This window comes from Coregonus clupeaformis, chromosome 33, assembly GCF_020615455.1.
Source record: "Coregonus clupeaformis isolate EN_2021a chromosome 33, ASM2061545v1, whole genome shotgun sequence".
In the NCBI taxonomy this organism is placed as follows: domain Eukaryota; kingdom Metazoa; phylum Chordata; class Actinopteri; order Salmoniformes; family Salmonidae; genus Coregonus; species Coregonus clupeaformis.
The window spans coordinates 34,882,287-34,905,965 of NC_059224.1; the positions used below are offsets into that span (position 1 = coordinate 34,882,287).

General features: G+C 41.8%; 1 protein-coding gene across 1 annotated transcript; it reads left to right on the top strand.

The window, feature by feature from the left end:
* Positions 1-1,819: 1,819 nt before the first annotated feature.
* Positions 1,820-7,248, top strand: LOC121549056 (paired box protein Pax-1-like). Its single transcript, XM_041860872.2, has 5 exons — positions 1,820-2,048; positions 2,589-3,215; positions 4,171-4,304; positions 4,480-4,690; positions 6,609-7,248. The coding sequence occupies exons 1-5, from the start codon at positions 2,045-2,047 to the stop codon at positions 6,695-6,697; spliced, it is 1,065 nt and encodes a 354-aa protein (XP_041716806.1). The 5' UTR covers positions 1,820-2,044; the 3' UTR covers positions 6,698-7,248.
* The last annotated feature ends 16,431 nt before the right edge of the window (positions 7,249-23,679 follow it).

The following is a 23,679-nucleotide window of genomic DNA, read 5'->3' on the forward strand; positions in this document are numbered from 1 at the left end:
ATCGTTAAGGACTGAGGAGTTTTTCAGCATAAAAAAACAACATAATGGAGCTAAGCACAGGCAAAATCCTAGAGGAAAACCTGGGTCAGTCTGCTTTCCACCTGACATTGGGAAATAACTTCACTTTACAGCAGCACAATAACCTAAAACACAAGGCCAAATCTACACTGGAGTTGCTTACCAAGAAGACAGTGAATGTTCCTGAGTGGCCGAGTTACAATTTTGACTTAAATATACTTGAAAATCTACGGCAAGACTTGAAAATGGTTGTCTAGCAACGATCAACAACCAATTTGACTGAGCTTGAAGAATTTTGAAAAAAATAAATGGGCAAATGTTGCACAATCCAAGTGTGGAAAGCTCTTAGAGACTTAGAAAAGACACACAGATGTAATTGCTGCCAAAGGTGCTTCTACAAAGTATTGACTCAGGGGTGTGAATACTTATGTAAATGAAATATTTATGTATTTCATTTTCAATAAATTTGCAAAAAATGTCTTCTTCTTTTCTTTTTCTTTTTTACATTTGTCATTATGGGGTATTGTGTGTCGATACGTGAATGTTTTTAATTATGTAATTGACTTTGAATTCAGGCTGTAACACAACAAAATATGGAATCAGTCAAGGTGTATGAATACTTTCTGAGGGTACTGTAGCTTTAAAAAGAGAATCTTACAGTAAAAAAATGACAGATGTTTGGTCACCGAACTTCTGTGCATTCAAAAACGTCCAAATAATTTGCTTATTTTGTTGGTGTTAAGAGTGTATTATTCGTAGGCCTACATGTGTCTGATAAGTATAGACCTATCATAATCAATAGCTATACAATTTATTTGGAAAATAAAAGGGTCCTTTACATTTTACTCATCTAGCAGATGCTCTTATCCAGAGCGATTTACAGGAGCAATTAGGGTTAAGTGCCTTGCTTAAGGGAACATCAACAGATTTTTCACCTAGTAGGCTCGGGGATTAGAACCAGCGACCTTTCGATTACTGGCACAACGCTTACCCATTAAGCTCCCTGCCATCATGAAGTATATCATCAATCATCTTTGAATACTACAGAAACTCAAAGGCTCCATCCACATGATAATAATCGATCAGCCATGCGGCCAATTTATTAGATAGCCTTAGCCATGGGTAACCAAAGTAATCATCACTCCCTTAATCAAGCACACCAGGGATCCCTCAAAATGCAATGTTAGAAATGGTTTGTATTCTATTAAACTAGAAATGTTATGAATTGAGTGTGGTTTTCATATGACCATTGTGCGCATGCAGACTAAATTAATTGCAATAATGGGAAGGTAGGTATATTCAAACAAAAGTGGCAGATTTTCAATGTGTTTTTTAGCACACGTCTATTTAGGTTCATGCCTTCCAGTCCACGTTTCATTGACTGCAGGTAACTTTTCGGATGGATAACAATGCTAATACCCTTGCAAATTAACGTTATAATGCAAACCTTTACCACGGCCGAAAATGTCCATATCATCATCAACCCGTAAATGTATTAAAAAGAACTGCCCCAAATGCAAGTTAATTTTAGACATTATTAATCAAATATATTTAAACAGAGACATCCTTGTCATGGAGAATAACTTTCGTTGGATTTTAATTTCCAAGCGCATGTTTGCTCCGATTTCCAAGAGTTCTCGTCGGTGTGACAAAGCCCTCTTGACAGAAGTTCAACTCCAAAAACCGGAAAAGTTTCGGTGGAGTAGCCTAGGCTAACATACACGCGAAGGAGGAGACCAATGAAATGGGGAAAGAGTCTTGAGCGCAGCCAAGGAGATTGACGTAATGGACGCGTCAAATTAATCTTGAGCCTTCGGGATGGACAGATTTCCTCCTATGGGACAAAAATCACTTCAGTCCCTTTGCCCAAACTCGCCGTCTTCGATCATCTTACCAGAAATGAAAGAGCAGAGCTAAAGGAAAAACTCACAGCAAAACCATTTTCCTCATCTCATGTTCAGAGGGGAGAAACTGCACTTTTCGGCCATTCTTAACTGGTAAAGGACAACATCTCACACCAAAGGCAATGGGTAAGCACACCCTACTGGGCACACACTGGTTGAATCAACGTTGTTTCCACGTCATTTCAATGAAATTACGTTGAACCAATGTGGAATAAACTTTGAATTGAGTTCTGTGCCCAGTGGGCCATGATTGATTTGGCATGGACTCATCAGGAGAACATTTTTGCATAAACAGAGATTTAGAGGTTTTACCATTATATTGCAGTATCCTATTCTCAAATGCGTGCATCCATGTATCATTCCAATGGCAGCGTCCATGTCTCTGTTTCCATGTATTTTTAAGACACATTTGTATTGAGCTGCTTTCCAAAGTTTGAGATCATTATAGGTTATTGGACATTTTATTTGAAGCCTTAATGATGTACGAATGATATAGGTTAGATCAAGTATAGGGAATGGTGCTTTGTAAACTTGAGTGCGCACTGCGCATTAAGCTAGGCTATAAACTACACATGCTATTGTGGTTATGCTATTTGTTTAAAACACCGTAACATTGCTCTGTCGAGTCAATGCACCTCAATGCAATTCCTAATTTGTTTCTTGCAGATCAAACATATGGAGAAGTAAACCAGCTTGGCGGGGTATTTGTCAACGGACGACCACTTCCAAATTCGATTCGGATTAGAATCGTGGAATTAGCTCAACTTGGAATACGACCGTGTGACATCAGTAGACAGCTTCGAGTCTCTCATGGCTGTGTGAGCAAGATACTAGCGAGATACAACGAGACGGGTTCGATACTGCCAGGTGCCATAGGAGGAAGTAAACCCCGGGTTACAACACCCAACGTGGTGAAAAGCATAAGGGATTACAAACAAGGAGACCCTGGAATATTTGCTTGGGAGATCAGGGACAGGCTTCTTGCAGATGCAGTGTGTGATAAGTATAACGTTCCCTCCGTTAGCTCCATAAGCCGCATTTTACGCAACAAAATAGGAAATCTTTCCCAGCCTGGCCAGTATGAGAACAGCAAGCCAACCCCTCCTCAGCTCTCCTACAACCACATGTACCCGTACTCATACCCCAGCGCAATGTCACCCACTGGGACTAAAATTGGCAGCGGTCCCGGTATACCCGTCACGCCGGGCCATGTCAGCCTCTCCCGCCATGGCTGGCCTTCCGTGCACACAGTCAGCAACATTTTGGGCATCCGTGCCTTCATGGACCCTGCAGGTTGGTGACAAAATAATATATTTTGCATTGAATTTGACTCTTGCAGCTCAGTTGTTTCTTCAGAAACGGCAGTACTGAGTGCATACACACTTCTCAAATCGGCGATATTTCCATATGCATAATTCTTCAATATTTACGCATTAGTGTGGCTTGTCCATCAAACAGATATTTCATACAATTCCATATGAATGAGAAAACAACGTAAAACAACCAACTTATATTAAACGACATAGATTGATAAATAAAATAACATTATAGATTTAACTGTAAAATAGAGAAACGGTTTTATGGGCCTAATAGGCTATGCATATAATAGTCATATGCCTACGTTAGTCATATAACGAAAGTTAATAAATAATAGCCTATTGATAAAGGAGCCAAATTACACATCTGATATAAATATGGATGCTAAATCATCTCGAAATGTGTCAATGGTCAAATAAGGATAGCCTGTCAGTTTGAGGACTACTTTGTGGTTTGGCTATTAATAGGCCTATTCATAGTTCTATAACGAACCTGTAGCCCATTATGAACGTTAATTTAACGTCTTATTTTATTTGGGATGTCATTGTTTCTCTTCAGAATATAGCATTATAATCGCATGTAATCATGCCTCTATAAGTCCAACAGGCAAACACACAAATACTATAGGTGTCACATCAACAAGAATGTTTAAAATATAACATCTCATGATATATCTTACAAAAAACATGGCATTGAACACATTGTGGCCAAAACATTCGATCTGATTTTCGAAAGTAAATATTGTTTGAAGTGTGTGTTTAGCGAAGAATTTCCACACGAATTTACCTGTTTATCATAACATGTCTTTGTGCAATAGGAATTTTGTCCTCAGCAGAGGTAGATCTGAAAATATCGATATGTATCGAATAAAAACCTAAAGTGGTTTGTAGGCTGAATAATGTTATATTCTACACTGAAACATTTTCCACAGCCATTGCTGGAGCTGAGGGGTACCCATCAAAAATGGAGGAGTGGGCGAGCGTAAACAGAGCGACGTTTTCCTCTGCCCATGGTGTCAACGGAATAGAGAAATCCTCCCTAGAGGCAGACATCAAGTTTCCTCAGGTACATTTATGAATCAAATACACAAACAATACACAAACAACGAATATGTTCATAGTTTGATCAGAAATCCGTTTCCACTACGTTTCCACTGTAAATGCAATGCATGCATAAAAGTGTTGGGGCGTTTTGCTTCTCTGTGCTTAAAATGCGTTATTTTTTTTTTCTCCCTTTCCAGTCTTCTTCAAACCTATCTAGTTATGTCCCTGCTTGTGCCTACTCTCCCCCAAACCAATACGGGGTGTATGGTGGACCAGCAGGTAACTATATGACAACTGGACACCACTGGCAGTCTCAGAGCACGAGCCTGGCCCACCCCAACAGCGAAGCAACGATGCAAGGTGGAGACCTCCACATGGCAATGTCCTTCAAACACTCAGCACGAGAAGGTAAGCCATGTAGTCTGAGTACTTAGCTATACGTTTTTACATTTCAAATCTTCAGGTGATATTTGAATGAAGAACAATGGCAGGCACGGCTAAGGAAGCTGTCAATCAAACACCAGCAATTTGTAAATGCACTCGTCAAAAAAAAGATTACACCCTGTGGGTCGAAAGCTAACGATCCAACAGTATGTTCCTAATTAGGGGGTCGAGGAAGACAACGGTTGACATTTAAATAATGTTGTATGTAATAACAGGCCATAGGCTTCGGCCATAGGCTAAACAGAGCAGGCGCTGCGCTGGGCGACTCATAAGGAAACCATTAAGTCCTCTGAGAGAAGACATTGTATGTGTAGGCTACTTTATTTACTGTGCAAGTCGTTCTGGCCTATAGGTATAGTACATCAGTACCCACTCAGGTGATGACTGTAGGCCTATAGGTGTAGCTGATCAGGAAGAAACCATTAATAATATTTGAATAGGCCGATTTATTTACTATAACGATTTCGACGTTTGGGCCTACATATTCATAAAAATATAAAGTAGCAATTATGATGTTCAAATTATGTCTATTCAATTTGCGAAGAAAAGTTAGGCTACATTATGTTCCTATTTTCAAGCTTTTATTGCGTTTGCTTTTTAACGACGGATACGCCGATATGGAAGGTTTTTCTTTTTACAGATACAAATGTCATTGAGGGGTACAACCATGAAATTAGCGATGTCAATACATTCGACTTATTCCTATGGAGAAAAAAAACGTCATGAAGATATAGCCTAATTCACGTTAAACCAATGAGCACCATTTTACATTAAATGCTTGAGTATACCCTGTTGGAAAATCGATGCTGCTGTTTATCCAATCATTTTGATGTCAGTTGCTTGGCCTATAGCCTTATTATATTTTTTAGAAGATACTGTTTTTGTGAAGGAAGATTGCTACATATACTGAACAAAAATATAAAAGCAACATGCAACAATTTCAACGATGAAGTTTTTCCCCACAAAAGGGCTTTATTACAGACAGAAATACTGATCAGTTTCATCAGCTGTCCGGGTGGCTGGTCTCAGAAGGTCCCGCAGGTGAAGAAGCCGGATGTGGAGGTCCTGGGCTGGCGTGGTTACACGTGGTCTGCGATTGTGAGGCCGGTTGGATGTACTGCCAAATTCTCTAAAATGAGGCGGCTTATGGTAGAGAAATTGAACATTTAATTATTTGGCAACAGCTCTGGTGGACATTCCTGTAGTCAGTACCCAATTGCATGCTCCCTCAAAACTTGAGACATCTGTGGCATTGTGTTGTGTGACAAAACTGCACATTTTAGAGTGGTCTTTTATTGTCCCCAGCACAAGGTGCACATGTGTAAAGATCATGCTGTTTTATCAGTTTATTGATATGCCACACCTGTCAGGTGGATGGATTATCTTGGCAACGGAGAAATGCTCACTAACAGGGATGTAAACAAATTTGTGCACAACATTTGAGAGAAATAAGCTTTTTGTGCATATGGAACATTTCTGGGATCTTTTATTTCAGCTCATGGGACCAACACTTTAAATGCTGCGTTTATATTTTTGTTCAGTAGTATATTAGGCCTACAATACAATGGACAAATATGATTCCATAACCATTTGATAGGCTACTATTGACAGTCCAATAACCTTGATCTATGTCAGATGAGACATGAAAGACTACTCTGTCTAGATATCGCAATAATTTAAACGGCCAGCAATGCCATATCTCTGTTGCTGCAGTTATGGTGAAGTATGGCGTTTTCTTTGGAGATTGTGTTGCGATATCTGCTCTCCTTGCCACGGCATTGGGACCAACGGCTAACATGCTTTTGTGTGCCCACTGTTCTGATGATGGATAGAATTACGACTTATTTGTTCCATGAACATATCTCTTGTTTGTTTTTCGCAGGAGACAGAAAACCTCCCAGTCCCTTGAGCAAGCCCCAGCACGAGGCGTTGAGCGTACACGGACTATCTCTCCGGACCTCAGCTTCATAGCCCAACGAAACCAACGGACTGTCAAGATCACAGGCAATGTAGCCTAAAGAAAATGCGTACAATTAAAGGATTTCAATAATCCACTAGTAAGTGACGAACCTAAATTTTCAACATCATTCGGTGTAATTGCATTGCATGCCAATAGGCAAAAAATGTAAAATAATCGAATGTCGACATGAATGTTGGTACAGTCTTGTTCACCTGCACCAATGCAGCGGTGTTGATTAGGACTTCATTATTATATCTTTAATATTCCACTCATTCAAAACTCATCCCAATCGAAATTGTGTAAAACTAATTATGTAGCCAGCCTAATTGTCTTGAGGTCACATTGTTTCTCATGACAGATGATAGATAGTCCTGCATGCTCTCTGGGTTCAAACAAACGTGAACAATCTCTATTTGTTAGGCCTATGTCCTGAAAGGGAAAGTTCAAAATGTTAGCAATATCATGTAGGCCTATTTGTAATTTTGTAAATTAAATCCGCAAAAGCTGTATTATATATTTTTATAGCCTAACTGTGCTTAATAAAGGCATGCTAAACGGGAAATGCCTCTTTCATATCTTTGGATTTGCCTAATTCCTGCAGTTTATATTGTTCGGTCCTGGTAAAATTAAAATGATAAAATTGTGTTTGTTAAAATAACTTGGTATAATGATTTAGTATAACAACTTTTTTCCTGATGTGTCACTCACCATGCCTCCCTTCAAATTCGTGCAAACCAAGCTTTTCTGCAGTTAATGATGCTGCGCACTTTTCGGCGCCTTGCAAGATGGTATCTCTGTAGGCATATACTCTTGGCCAGATGCCACCGCCAGGCTTGGTCTCTCTCTCTCTCTCTCTCTCTCTCTCTCTCTCTCTCTCTCTCTCTCTCTCTCTCTCTCTCTCTCTCTCTCTCTCTCTCTCTCTCTCTCTCTCTATCTCTCTATCTCTCGCTCTCTCGCTCTCTTCAGACCATGACACAAATCATACAATGACACATCTATTGGATAGCCTATTTCAAGACAAACACGAAACCCCCGATAATCCAACATACCGTATCAGAACCGGCTGTACACAAACCTCTGGCGCACCTAATCAATCCAAACCACGCAGAGATGCAAGTCATGCGTGCGCAACTGCGGTTACTCACTGTTTGCATCAATAATCATAGAAGGATACAAGACAAACATGTTGTAAAGCTAAAGCTAATAATGCTACGCCAAGAGAAGCATTTACGACGCTTAAAATTGATAGATTGTCAATGTACCTACATTTGGGACTGCATACTGTGTTGATCTTCAGAAAACATTCGAACTTGGGTTTGATAAATTGTTGACCGTGAGCAAACTATCCCTGACGGATTAAACCAGACGGGCCACATTCACAGCTCAAGTTTCCCTCTATGCACATTTGTTTTTTTTGATAATTGTTTATTCCAGTGTACAGCTTACATCTGTTCAACTGAATTCTGATCGAATGGGTATTCACCCATCCAATCCGTGTGAGCTATAGGTTGCCTTGCAAGTGTAGACTAAATATACATTACATTTGACATTTTAGTCATTTAGCAGACGCCCTTATCCAGAGCGACTGACAGTTAGTGAGTGCATACAGAGAGATCATGTGCCTAATCGACATTTGATTATTATTAGATTAGATTTATTATATTATATTATACTAGTATGAATCAGAATATATTTTGATATGTAGTATATTGAAATTTATCCAACTCAAACCCTTCTTGAAATACTACAAGGCTACTGAAATTCATTCTAACTACAATAAGGTAATATGAATATGAACACGAACATGAATGTATAGTATGTATTAAGATAATGCTTGAATATTAATATTTCTGTATTAATGTTATAATCTATATTATAAAGTGCGTGGTTCGAGCCCTGAATGCTGATTGGCTAAAAGCCGTGGTATATCAGACAATATACCAGGGGTATGACAAACATTTATTTGTATTCTTCTAAATACGTTGGTAGCCAGTTTATAATAGCAATAAGGCATCTCTGGGGTTTGTGGTATATGGGCAATACACCACACCCCCTCGGGCCTTATTGCTTAAATATAATGTATTAATTATTATAATTATAATTATTTCTATTCCTTATTTAAGGATAGCCTATAAGTGATTTCCCTGCTGCATTCGATAATTACCTAATACATAAATACATTCAGAATACCTATAAAAAATTATAATTACATAGTCATTACATATATATTTTTTATTATTATTATCACAGGAAATTATTGTACAACCCTAAAAATATATTCATTATTATCTGGTTATGTAATGCTGCATTAGATAGACCTACTGAGTGTCTTTAAAAATAATACTTGTTTAAGACCAGGGAGTTGACAACATTTCAGGGTGAATACAGAGGTCTATTTGGGGTTTTGAGGCGTAAACAGAGAGCAATTTAGGAATTTTTATATCTGCATATAGGACTAAAAATACTAACTAGGAAAACCTTATGAAAATACAGTTTGTGAAAGTGGAAAACATAGTTTAGCTAAGCGCTTACGTTTAACATCCCTCAGAGTACAGTTTGCCTGTGTGGTGGCTATTTATCTTTCTATTTATCTTATTTCACCTTTATTTAACCAGGTAGGCCAGTTGAGAACAAGTTCTCATTTACAACTGCGACCTGGCCAATATAAAGCAAAGCAGTGCGGTAAAAACAACAACAACACAGAGTTACATATGGAATAAACAAAACATACAGTCAATAACACAATAGAAAATCTATATACAGTGTGTGCAAATGTAGTAAGTTATGGAGGTAAGGCAATAAATAGGCCATAGTGCAAAATAATTACAATTATAATTTAGTATTAACACTGGAGTGATAGATGTGCAGAAGATGATGTGCAAATAGAGGTACTGGGGTGCAAATGAGCAAAATAAATAACAATGTAAATAACAATATGGTGATGAGATAGTTGGGTGGGCTAATTACAGATGGGCTGTGTACAGGTGCAGTGATCAGTAAGCTGCTCTGACAACTGATGCTTAAAGATAGTGAGGGAGTTATGTGTCTCCAGCTTCAGAGATTTTTGCAGTTCGTTCCAGTCATTTGCAGCAGAGAACCGGAAGGAATGGCGACCAAAGGAGGTGTTGGCTTTGGGGATGACCAGTGAGATATACCTGCTAGAACGCATACGCATGGGTGTTGCTATGGTGACCAATGAGCTAAGATAAGGCGGGGATTTGCCTAGAAGTGATTTATAGATGACCTGGAGCCAGTGGGTTTGGCGACGAATATGTAGTGAGGGCCAGCCAACGAGAGCGTACAGGTCACAATGGTGGGTAGTATATGGGGCTTTGGTGACAAAACGGATGGCACTGTGATAGACTACATCCAATTTGCTGAGTAGAGTGTTGGAAGCTATTTTGTAAATGACATCGCCGAAGTCAAGGATCGGTAGGATAGTTAGTTTTACGAGGGCATGTTTAGCAGCATGAGTGAAGGAGGCTTTGTTGCAAAATAGGAAGCCGATTCTAGATTTAACTTTGGATTGGAGATGCTTAATGTGAGTCTGGAAGGAAAGTTTACGGTCTAACCAGACACCTAGGTATTTGTAGTTGTCCACATATTCTAAGTCAGACCCGCCGAGAGTAGTGATTCTAGTCGGGCAGGCGTGTGTAAGCAGCGTTCGATTGAAGAGCATGCATTTAGTTTTACTAGCGTTTAAGAGCAGTTGGAGGCCACGGAAGGAGTGTTGTATGGCATTGAAGCTCGTTTGGAGGTTTGTTAACACAGTGTCCAAAGAAGGGCCAGATGTATACAAAATGGTGTCGTCTGCGTAGAGGTGGATCTGAGAGTCACCAGCAGCAAGAGCGACATCATTGATATACACAGAGAATAGAGTCGGCCCGAGAATTGAACCCTGTGGCACCCCCAAAGAGACTGCCAGAGGTCCAGACAACAGGCCCTCCGATTTGCATGGGCAAGTTGCAGCGGAGGGTGCAGAGCTGGTGGTCGGGGTAAGGGTAGCCAGGAGGAAAGCATGGCCAGCCATAGCAAAATGCTTGAAATTTTCGATTATCGTAGATTTATCGGTAGTGACAGTGTTTCCTATCCTCAGTGCAGTGGGCAGGAGGTGCTCTTATTCTCCATGGACTTTATAGTGTCCCAAAATTTTTGGAGTTAGTGCTACAGGATGCACATTTCTGTTTGAAAAAGTTAGCCTTTGCTTTCCTAACTCATTGTGTATATTGGCTCCTGACATCCCTGAAAAGTTGCATATCGCGGGGGCTGTTCGATGCTAATGCAGTACGCCACAGGATGTTTTTGTGCTGGTCAAGGGCAGTCAAGTCTGGGGTGAACCAGGGGCTATATCTGTTCTTAGTTCTGAATTTTTTGAATGGGGCATGCTTATTTAAGATGGAGAGGAAAGCACTTTTAACGAACAACCAGGCATCCTCTACTGACGGAATGAGGTCAATATCCATCCAGGATACCCGGGCCAGGTCAATTAGAAAGGCCTGCTCGCTGAAGTGTTTTAGGGAACGTTTGACAGTGATGAGAGGTGGTCGTTTGACCGCGGACCCATTACGGACGCAGGCAATGAGGCAGTGATCGCTGAGATCCTGGTTGAAGACAGCGGAGGTGTATTTAGAGGGTAAATTAGTCAGGATGATATCTATGAGGGTGCCCATGTTAACGGATTTAGGGTTGTACCTGGTAGGTTCCTTGATAATTTGTGTGAGATTGAGGGCATCTAGTTTAGATTGTAGGACGGCCGGGGTGTTAAGCATATCCCAGTTTAGGTCACCAAGCAATACGAACTCTGAGGATAGATGGGGGGCAATCAATTCACATATGGTGTTCAGGGCACAGCTGGGGGCTGAGGGGGGTCTGTAGCAAGCGGCAACAGTGAGAGACTTATTTCTGGAAAGGTGGATTTTTAGAAGTAGAAGCTCAACTGTTTGGGCACAGACCTGGATAGTATGATAGAGCTCTGCAGGATATCTCTACAGTAGATTGCAACTCCGCCCCCTTTGGCAGTTCTATCTAGACGGAAAATGTTGTAGTTGTAAATGGACATTTCAGAATCTTTGGTGGCCTTCCTAAGACAGGATTCAGATACTGCTAGAACATCAGGGTTGGCAGAGTGTACTAACGCAGTCAATTACTCAAACTTAGGGGGGAGGCTTCTGATGTTAACATGCAAGAAACCAAAGCTTTTGAGGTTACAGAAGTCAACAAATGATAGCGCCTGTGGAGTAGGATTGATACTGGGGGCTGCAGGGCCTGGGTTAACCTCTACATCACCAGAGGAACAAAGGAGGAGTAGAATAAGGATACGGCTAAAGGCTTTAAGAACTGGTCTTCTAGTGCGTTGGGTACAGAGAAAAAAAGGGGCAGATTTCTGGCTGTTGTAGAATAGATTCAGGGCATTATGTACAGACAAGGATATGGAAGGATATGAGTACAGTGGAGGTAAACCTAAGCGTTGGGTAAAGATGAAAGAGATAGCATCACTGGAGGCACCGATTGAGCCGGTCTCCGCGTGTGTGGGGGGTGAGACAAAGGAGCTATCTGAGACAGGTTGAGCAGGATTGGGGGCTCTACATTAAAAAAGTACAGTTAGAACTAACCGAAACAGCAATAGGCAAGGCATATTGACATGGGATAGAGGCATAAAGCAGTCACAGCTGTTATTCGAGAGAGCTAAGACAACAGCTGGTAATGGCGACGAAAGTTTGAGCTGAGGCTAAACAGATCAACAGGATAGGGTACCGTATAAAGGAACAGTCCAGCAGGCATCAGCTGTGTAGCTGAGTGATCATAAGGTCCAGTGAACAGCAATAAGTAAGTCTGGGAGCAGTTCAGTGGCTGCTACGCTACAGGCAAGCTGGAGGAACGGCTGTTGATTGCGTGTGCTAGCTTGGCTGGGGCTAGCAGATGGATCTTCGTGGTCGTCGCAACGGGAAGCCTGTTGAAACCACATCAGACGATTACGTCGGCAGACCAGTCGTGATGGATCGGCGGGGCTCCATGTCAACACTAGGAGGTCCTGTCCGGTTGACAGAGAGGTAGATAGCCGGGAGATGGGCCTGGCTCGAGGCTAGCTCAAGGCTAACTGGGGTTAGCTTCAGGACAGTGGTGATTAGCCAACAATAACAACAGCCATTCGGTTGCAGCTAGCTAGTTGCGATGATCCGGTGTTAAGGACCAGTGAGTCAGTGATTCCGGCAGAAAATCCGATATGCTCTGGCTCGATAGCGCGATGTGCAGACTGTGCAGACTGGCCGATAATTGTTCAAGCTAGAGCTGGCTGGTAGGTAGTGCAGGCCACGGCCACGGACAATGGTGAAGACCGCTAATGGTGGCTAATAGCAAGTAGCAAGTTAGCTGTCTAGCTGGCTAGTTTCAGCCAGAGGGTCTGGATAAAAATATATGAAGAAATAATAGAATCCGTTCCACATTGGGTGAGGCGGGTTGCAGGAAAGTATATTTAGTTAAAGGATGGAAAGTAAGATTGAGAAATATATACGAAAAAGACAACAAACAAAAAAAAACTATTTACTTGAGGATACTACTCTCTCAGATGAGGACATGTGGGACTTTCTGAACAGAAATATACAGAAGATTCTAAACACAATACAGATACTGGTAGTTCAGCTTTGCTGTTTGAGTTTGTTAATCCTTATACTATCCATATTTTGTGAAATGCAGTTTTCATAATCCAAATGACCATATGTAGGCCAAATGCACTCCAAAATGTTGATATTGAATTGAGATAGATGTGCTGAAGATCATATATAAGAAACTGACTTTAACAAAAGGTTTTGGAGGACATTCTACTCAGGGTGAGCAGGTTTGCTGTTAGGACAACAGTCAGAAAGACAGGGTTGCGTCTCAAATGTCTCCCCATTCCCTATATATTGCCCTACTTTTGACCAGGTGTCAGAGGGCTCTGGTCAAAAGTAGTGCACTATTTAGTGAATAGGCTGCCATTTGGGTCACAGGCAGGAAGTTGTTAAAAGCAGGAGCATGTAGCAGAGAGAGATGTGTGTGGTAGGGTTACCATGGACACCTGGTGATGGACATCAACAAAGGGATGGGGAGCTGCAGCATGTAGCTTCATCCATCACAAAGTCCAGTGTGTCTCCTCTGCAATCGACACCCCCTCACCACCATATACTCTAAAACTCTGCCCGAGACACATCCCACTGGGCGCAGACGTCAATTCAACGTCTATTCCACATTGGTTCAACGTAATTTCATTGAAATGACTTGGAAACAACGTTGATTCAACCAGTGTGTGCCCAGTGGGATAGGACTGCGTACCAAATAGCACCCTATTTTCTATTTAGTGCACTACTTATTGCCATTTGAAACACACACATAGGACTGCTGAGACAGGTGGAGGCCAAAATATAGGGTGTGTCCTGTCCTTATAGTCATTGGTGTTATGTGTTAGGGCAGGGGTGTCAAACTCATTCCATGGAGGGCCAAGTGTCGGCAGGTTTTTGGCTTTTCCTTTCAATTAAGACCTAGACAACCAGGTGAGGGGTTCCTTACTAATTAGTGACCTTAATTCATCAATCAAGTACAAGGGTGGAGCGAAAACCCGCAGACACTCAGCCCTCCGTGGAATGAGTTTGACACAAGTGTGTTAGGGTGAGAGTCTACACAGAGATCCTATAAATTACTTACATAATTTATAGAATTTGGGATTCTACAGGATATATAATACTGAGAGTCTAGCTATATCTCCTTTAAATGTACATGTGCTTATAATTCATTAACCGAATGATTTCAACCTGAAGGAGGCCTATCAGAATTTAGGGACAGTTCTCAATTTGCATGTTAGTGTTAAATGTCTGCTAAGCCAAACTCGAAAAGTACAACTGTTGTCATCGCCAGTGTTGAGGTTAGTACAGATGAGATTAAATAAATATGATCTAACATGATCATTTCCTGATCATAATGTTTATTTGACTAACAAGTAGTAATTCTGCAAAAAATACAACAAATATTTACTCAACGATTAGCCCCATTTGAAATAGCATTTTTACTGGAAGTGTGTGTGTGTGTGTTTGTGTGTACCCGTGTGTGTGCCCACGCGTGTGTGTGTATGCAACACTCTGTGAGCTCCCATAGCCTCGAAGGCAGGAGAAAACTGTTTGACTTTGGACCTATATATTCAACATTGTCTCACCATTCAAAGGCTATTGGACTGTTTGTTTGCTGAGGCCTGCTGCAGACAGATAATGAGCAATGTAAGGTGATCCTCGAGCAAACAGCTACTGCTGAATGGAGATGTGCCATTACTGGGACAAGTCTAAGCCTTACTGAGCACAAGTCTGACAGAGCAAACACTGGGCCTAAAATGAGCCTTCAGTTTGACGGCCTACCACCTGGACTGACTGACTGACTGACTGACTGACTGGCTGACTGACTGATGGCCCGCACAACTGATCACATCATCGCTGGCAGTTATTCTGAGAACAGGCCCACATCAATCTGCTCGTACACCCCCCCCCCCACACACACACACACACGCACGTGTTTGTATTGTACACACAGTCCAAATTAATGTATCATGTAAGTACATCTAAAAGCATGTCTAAAGATGATTAATAGCTATATAATAAATATAAGTTAATTCACTAGCTTGTGAAAGAACTTGTTATGTTTTGCTTGCCGTCATATCAATTACGATGTACCTTTATGTACGGTTGTAAGGAAACTTGTTTTGACTTCCCCAACAATCCGTTTTTCTCCACACACCCTGAGGCAGGGCCACATTAATCTCTACCGTGTCAAACATGTATTATAGTACAGAGCACACCTCCATTCCAAGACGCACCGTCTAAATGTCTCCCTCTCAGCAGCACAGAATCAAGGCGCCAGGAGTAAGACTTCAGGCAGAGCATGAAACCACAAGCCACCTTCTGCTCCACGCTAGAAGACACCGAGTGATGTACACGCTATACTCTCAATCTGCACACATGGGTCAGATTTGAGTTATTAGTAAAAAGTTAAATAGTAAAATAATTTGAATAAAAGCAAATAAATTCAATAAAACAGTGTACATTCTTCACTTGCACAAAAAATATAGATATTTCTAAGGTGGATGGTGTGTTGTGTCCTTTGCGTTAAAAAGTGGTAAACCTAAAGCAGTATCTATCTGAGGGTCAAGACCTTTGAAGCAAGCACACTCAGACGCAAAAGAGCTTCTTAATGGGAAAGGCTAGCAGCATACCGCCAGCCAGCCCCCACCTCAAGTGACCATGGTGTGGCTTGGATTACCTCGTTCATTCTCTCAACAAAAGTGTCAGGAGAACTGAGGAAGTGCTGTGCTGTCCAACTCATCCTGAGTCCCTTTCAGAAAATGCCCGATGTTCAAAGTCAGCTCTGACTAGCCCCTCATTTCTTCTTTTACTGCAGAAATTTGAGGAGAGAGCAAATAAACACAGGTGAGTCAACCAGACAGACGTCCTGAAACCAGCGGTCAGCATTTTGACTGGTGCTTGAGATACAATGTTGGCCCACTCCTCCCCCCTCATCATGAATTATCCCTATCTTTGGATAATCTGTCAAGGTGTCATTATCCTAACATTAGCATCCAATAAAGAACAAAAGTTAATGGGAAATCTGGACGATTAAACCGTGTGTCTGTAATAATAACTTGGGTACTTGTATCTGTCCTGTTTCACAAAAGTGTGTATTAATACACATGTGTGAATTGGAAATGTGTTTTTTGTACATCCCACTCTCCCTGAGACACCTTCGGTGAGTGGGGTCACGGCCAGGGTCTGCCAATATCAACGACAACCCTGGAGCAATCAGGGTTAAGTGCCTTGCTCAAGGGCACATCGGCAGATTTTTCACCTTGTCAGCTTGGGGATTCGAACTAGCAACCTTTCAGTTACTGGCCCAATGCTCTAACTGCTAGGCGGTGTGTGTGTGTGTGAACGTTTGTGAGTGTGTGCTTGTGTGTCACTCCTACATCATTACAATCCTCAGCAGAATTTCTCAACTTGTAGTCTTCTGTAGATAGACTGCTGTGCTTGTTTGTCTAGGGGGGATGATGTACTTGCTTGTAGTGAATGATAGGTGCGTGACTAAATGGTATGTCGTTCCATCTGAATGCATGGCTGCTTCTCAGTCAGAGCTAGAATACCACTCAAAAGATGAATCTACCCGAGAGTTCAGTACCCACTACCAAACACCTCTCCAACTAATTACTCTGAAATGGCAACATCATTTTGTGTTGCAACCCAGAGCATCAGGTATCAGTTATGACCGCTTAACCTGTCAGACAAAAGACAGCTCTCACACTTTTTCTCGCCACAGATGACGGCATCTTTGTTTTTGAAATATACCCCATTGCCTGGCTACAATACCAGAGGATCTCAGAGGTATTCACCCACCACCTCCAGACATTTACACGTAATAAAAGTTATCTTAAGGGACATACAAGGGCATAAATCCTATTTGAATTTGTGTTTTTAGACCTGTGATACAGTATGTAAGAAACAGAGTTTCTGCTCTGAGACGACCGTAACTTTGTGAGGCAGTGAGAGACGTCTAACAATTCTCTCAGCGTTTTTACATCTGACAGTTAGTCTAGTCGAACACCGAGTCGAGCACCACCCACTACACTACACCTCCCTCTCCCTCCCTCCAATGACTGGCCCCAGTTATGGGTTCCATGTATGACATCATTTCCTCTCAGCAGTCTCAGAGAGTCCTCTGATCTCTTGTTCAGATACCAACATTCGTCCAGTAAAAGATGCACCAGGGCTTTTCCTGCCCTACCAGGGCTTTTCCTTATTTAATGAACATAACAAGCCAAATTTAAGAAAAGAGTCTGAACTATTTTAAGAAAGAAGGCCTAAGCAATTTATTAAAAGAAGAGTGAACGCACAACAAACCAGGAGATAATGAAACTACATAATCCAATTTAATAGGTTAAATAAGTATCTTACAGTTCAGGATCTCATTTTTGACCTTTTAAATATTTTGTGAAAATACTAAGACAATTTCAAAAGATGTAACAATGTACGCTGGGAGTCGGGAAGCAAGTATTGTGCATTTAATGATAAATAAACATGGAACAAAACAAGAGTAGCGTTTAGACAGGAACAGAGGAACCGAATCAATAACGCCTAGGGAAGGAACCAAAGTGAGTGACATACACTACTGTTCAAAAGTTTGGGGTCACTTAGAAATGTCCTTGTTTTCCCATGAAAACATACATGAAATGAGTTTGAATAGGAAATATAGCAAAAATGAATAGGAAATGTAGTCATTGACAAGGTTAGAAGTAATGATTTTTAATTGAAATAATAATTGTGTCCTTCAAACTTTGCTTTCGTCAAAGAATCCTCCATTTGTAGCAATTACAGCCTTGCAGACCTTTGGTATTCTAGTTGTCAATTTGTTGAGGTAATCTGAAGAGATTTCACCCCATGCTTCCTGAAGCACCTCCCACAAGTTGGATTGGCTTGATGGGCACTTCTTACGTACCATACGGTCAAGCTGCTCCCACAACAGCTCAATAGGGTTGAGATCCGGTGACTGTGCTGGCCACTCCATTATACACAGAATACCAGCTGACTGCTTCTTCCCTAAATAGTTATTGCATAGTTTGGAGCTGTGCTTTGGGTCATTGTCCTGTTGTAGGAGGAAATTGGCTCCAATAAAGCGCCGTCCACAGGGTATGGCATGGCGTTGCAAAATGGAGTGATAGCCTTCCTTCTTCAAGATCCCTTTTACCCTGTACAAATCTCCCACTTTACCACCACCAAAGCACCCCCAGACCATCACATTGCCTCCACCATGCTTGACAGATGGCATCAAGCACTCCTCCAGCATCTTTTCATTTGGTCTGCGTCTCACAAATGTTCTTCTTTGTGATCTGAACACCTCAAACTTAGATTTGTCTGTCCATAACACTTTTTTCCAATCTTCCTCTGTCCAGTGTCTGTGTTCTTTTGCCCATCTTAATCTTTTATTTTTATTGGCCAGTCTGAGATATGGCTTTTTCTTTGCAACTCTGCCTAGAAGGTCAGCATCCCGGAGTCGCCTCTTCACTGTTGACATTGAGACTGGTGTTTTGCGGGTACTATTTAATGAAGCTGCCAGTTGAGGACCTGAGGCATCTGTTTCTCAAACTAGACACCCTAATGTATTTGTCCTCTTGCTCAGTTGTGCACCGGGCCCACCCACTCCTCTTTCTATTCTGGTTAGAGCCAGTTTGCGAGATCTTCAGTTTCTTGGCAATTTCTTATCCAGAGCGACTTACAGTTAGTGAGTGCATACATTTCCATACTGGCCGTTTCCAGCTACAATAGCCATTTACAACATTAACAATGTCTACACTGTATTTCTGATCAATTCGATGTTATTTTAATGGACAAAAAAAATGCTTTTCTTTCTAAAACAAGGACATTTCTAAGTGACCCCAAACTTTTGAACGGTAGTGTATATAAGGAAGGTAATCAGGAAGGTGATGGAGTCCAGGTGAGTCTGATGAGGCGCTGGTGCGCGTAACGATGGTGACAGGTGTGCGTAATAGAGAGAGCCTGGTGACCTAGAGGCCAGAAGGGGAGTATACGTGACAGTACCCTGACACGCGGCTCCAGCCGCAGGACGCCGACCAAAGGGACAATCCCGGGGATCAGGAGCGGACCGGTCACCTTGGCTGAGGCATGGGAGCCTGACGAGCCGGCTGAGGCATGGGAGCCCGACGAGCCGTCTGAGGCACGGGAGCCCAACGAGCCAACCGAGGCTTGAGAACCTGTCGAGCCAGCTGAGGCATGAGAGCCTGACGAGCTAGCTGAGGCATCCCCGGCAGCATCGGAAACAGACGCCTGACAAGCCAAACGAGGCCTGAGAACCTGTCGAGCCAGCTGAGGCATCCCCGGTTGCTTTGGTAGCGGCACCCGGACCCGACATCACCAACAAAAAAATAAAATAATAAAAAAACACTCCCTGATGCTTCCCTTCGGTGAGGCGTTATTCTGTAACAATGTGCGCTGGGAGTCGGGAAGCAAGTACAGGGAGAGCGTTTAATGATAAATAAACATGGAACAAAACAAGAGTAGCGTACAGACAGGAACAGAGTAACAGAATCAATAACGCCTAGGGAAGGAACCAAAGGGAGTGACATATATAGGGAAGGTAATCAGGAAGGTGATGGAGTCCAGGTGAGTCTGATGAGGCGCTGGTGCGCGTAACAATGGTGACAGGTGTGCGTAATAAAGAGCAGCCTGGTGACCTAGAGGCCAGAGGGGGAGTATACGTGACAAAATAAATCTGAATTAAAAACCTATGGGTTTCTGGCATCTAAAATGAACTGTATTTATGATGAGGTATTAACCTTGATTAGGTTTATTACAGATTCAAAACTAAAGAGAGAAATACAGTGCCTTCAGAAGGTATTGGGCGGCAGGTAGCTTAGTGGGTAAGAGCGTTGTGCCAGTAACCGAAAGGTCGCTGGTTCTAATCCCCGAGCTGACTAGGTGAAAAATCTGTCGATGTGCCCTTGAGCAAGGCACTTAACCCTAATTGCTCCTGTAAGTCGCTCTGGATAAGAGCGTCTGCTAAATGACAAAAAAATAATAAAAAATAAAATAAATAAAAATGGATACCCCTTGACTTATTCCACATTTTGTTGTTTTACAGCCTGAATTCAAAATTAATTTAATAAAACATTTTCTCTCACCCACCTACACACACAATACCCCAAAATGACAAAGAGAAAACATGTTTTTAGAAATCTTTGCAAATGTATTGAAAATTAAATACAATTGAGCTCAGGTGCATCCAATTTCCTTTGATCATCCTTGAGATGTCACTAAAACTTGATTGGAATCCACCTGTGGCCAATTCAATTGTTTGGACATGATTTAGAAAGAAACACACCTTTCTATAGAAACTCCCACAGTTTTCAGTGCATGTCAGACCAGAAACTATACCACGAATTCCAAGGAACTGTCCGTAGATCTCCGAGATATAATTGTAATGAGGCATATATCTGGGGAAGGGTATAAAACCATTTCTAGAATGTTGAAAGTTTCCAAGATCACAGTGGTCTGAGATGGGAGAACCTGCCGGAAGGACAAGTCTCTGCAGCACTTCACCAATCTGGGCTTAATGGGAGAGTGGCCAGACGGAAGCCACTCCTGAGAAAAGGCACATGAAAGCATGCCTGGAGTTTGCAAAAATGCACGTGATAGACTCTGTGGTCTGATGAGACAGAAATTGAACTATTTGGCCTGAATGCAAAGTGCTATGTCTGGAGAAAACCAGGCACAGCTCCTCACCCGTCTAACACCATCCCTACCGTGAAGCATGGTGGTGGCAGCATCATGCTATTGGGATGCTTTTCAGCAGCAAGGACTGGGAGACTGGTAAGGATAGAGGGAACAATGAATTGAGCCAAATACAGGCAGATCCTTGATGAGAAACCTGCTTCAGAGTACAAACGACCTTAGACTGGGACAAAGATTTACGACCCAACAGGACATTGACCCCAAGCATATAGCCAAAGCAATGCTGGAATGACTTCCGAACAAGAATGTGAAAGTCCTTGAGTGGCCCAGCCAAAGCCCAGACTTGAATCCCATTGAAAATCTGTGGAAAGACTTGAAGATTGCTGTTCACCACCACTCCCCATATAACTTAACAGAGCTTGAGAAAATCTGCAAGGAAGAATGGAAGAAAATCCCCAAATCCAGATGTGCAAAGCTGATACAGACATACCCAATACGACTCAAAGCTGTAATCGCCGCCAAAGGTGCTTCTACAAAGTATTGACCCAGGGGTGTGAATACTTATGTAAATTAGATATTTCTGTATTTCATTTTCAATAAATTTGCTAACATTTCTAAAAACATGTTTTCACTTTGTCATTATGGGGTATTTCATCCATTTTGAATTCAGCCTGTAACACAACAACATGTGGAATAAGTCAAGGGGTATGCATACTTTCTGAAGGCACTGTACGTTGTTTACCAAAAATGCAAACTTTAGTTTCAGCAATAACACATTCAGGGCTTAAACACCCTCTACATAGAGATATGCTTTACAAAAGTATAATGTTACCACAGGATTGATATTTTCATGAGAAGTAACTTGAGTTCTCATGCATCATGAGGTTACAATAGAGTGGTTAAAGCCCCCATGAAGTCTTTATAATTGTATCACTGTATGTTTAATAAATCACTGTGTGTTTATTTCATAAAAACAACCTAAAAATATGTTTTTTATCATATGTTTCCGTCAGCCTCCTATGGCCCTTGAAATGCTCAGTTTGATCGTGTGGACGTTAGAAAACACATTTGAAGATGTGTACATACACAGCTCTGATTGGCTGATAGAATGGTCTAAAGCCCACCCCCTTACCCAGATGGACAGTCATTAGTCTATTATAATCAGATCACATTGTGATGTCATGATGTGGGCCAAAAGTTCCATCCCACCTGAACAGGCTGAAATTGCAGCAATTTTTTCCAAACATCTCTTACACAAAAATGCCATCATTATTTTCACAATTTCAGAGTGTCATTTCGACCCCATAGCGTGAAAACCTCATCAAAAAACAGAAAAGTCACGTTTTTAACTGCACTGAACCTTTAATTACACAATGAATGAAGTCATTCTTCATTTGTTCCAACAATGTGGTTTAATCTGATTTCTCAACAAGACGTATGATAAGGAAGTCACTAAATTATGAAAAATGGTTGAAGTTCCCCTTAGAGGGAATCTAAATAAAACCACAAAAAAAACTAGAGTCTAGAGTCATTATATTATTTTGATAGTAGTCACATGTTGCTGCTATTTGCTTCTGTTTAATCGGCTTTATTTTTCATTCAGGAGGACAGCACCTTTGCAAAAGCTTATTGCATGACCAAACCAAGCCCAACTTGTTTTTCAGGCTGTTCAAATCACATTTACATAGCAGACTTTGGTAGCTTGACTGAAGTTACCCTTCTTGTGTGCAAACACAACAGCTTAGCAAAGAGCAACGTCAGATCGGAGATGGTGTCCATTGATCTCGCCTTGGTGACTTCCCCTGAAAACCCTCTCAAATGCCTCTGCCATCTGATAGCATCTTTAATGAATAGCTGCATGTACACAAGGGTGCTGACTGATAGCCATCACACGAGAGAGAGGGGAAAGAGTTCACGTTTTAAGGACTATCACAAATTCCATCTTAACTATCTGGATGTCTTCCACATTGCCACACGCCCTGCCAGTGCCCCCGTAATTGACCTCAAAACTCCCCAAATCATTCAGAGCCAGGAGCCACCACCCAGGGTTTGCCCGCCAACAAGAGAAAGATCCTTATTTTCTCCTATCAGCACCTCTTTGTTTCCATGCCGATAGCAGTTGGAGATAGTGCTGTGTGAGTGGCTTGCCCCCCATGGCTAGATCACCATAGGGTACACACAACCCTAGTACACAGCTGGCACACGAGTCGTGTCTCCAAGGCTGTGCTCCAGATGGCACCCTATTCCCTTTATAGTGCACTACTTTTGAACAGGGCCCAGAGGGCCGATAGTGCACTATATAGCAAATAGGGTCAATTTGGGATGCATCCCAGCTCAACAGTGTAGACCATTCAACACCCTCCTAAGAGGTCATTATCACTGACTGGAGCCAGAGACTGTGAACAATTAGCCCAATACTACAATGATATTGTAAATGGAGTGTATTAGCTCTGAGCTTTGAGTTTCTCTAATGTTCACGGCAGGAAGAGAACTGGAACCAGAGTCAGCATTTTGTAAGTCATCTTGATTATCAAGCAGAGGAAAACAGAGGCTCTTACAGGTATGGTAGTAGCATAGCTAGCACAATATTTCTTCACAGACTTCTATAGAAATGTATTAGCGTAACATTCAGCATCCTGGATGATGCTTGAAGTTAGTGATAGAACCTGAGCTGTTATGACAGAGTTAAAGGATTTGGCCAATCACAGAAGAGAGAGAGAGAGAGAGGGAGGGAGAGAGAGAGA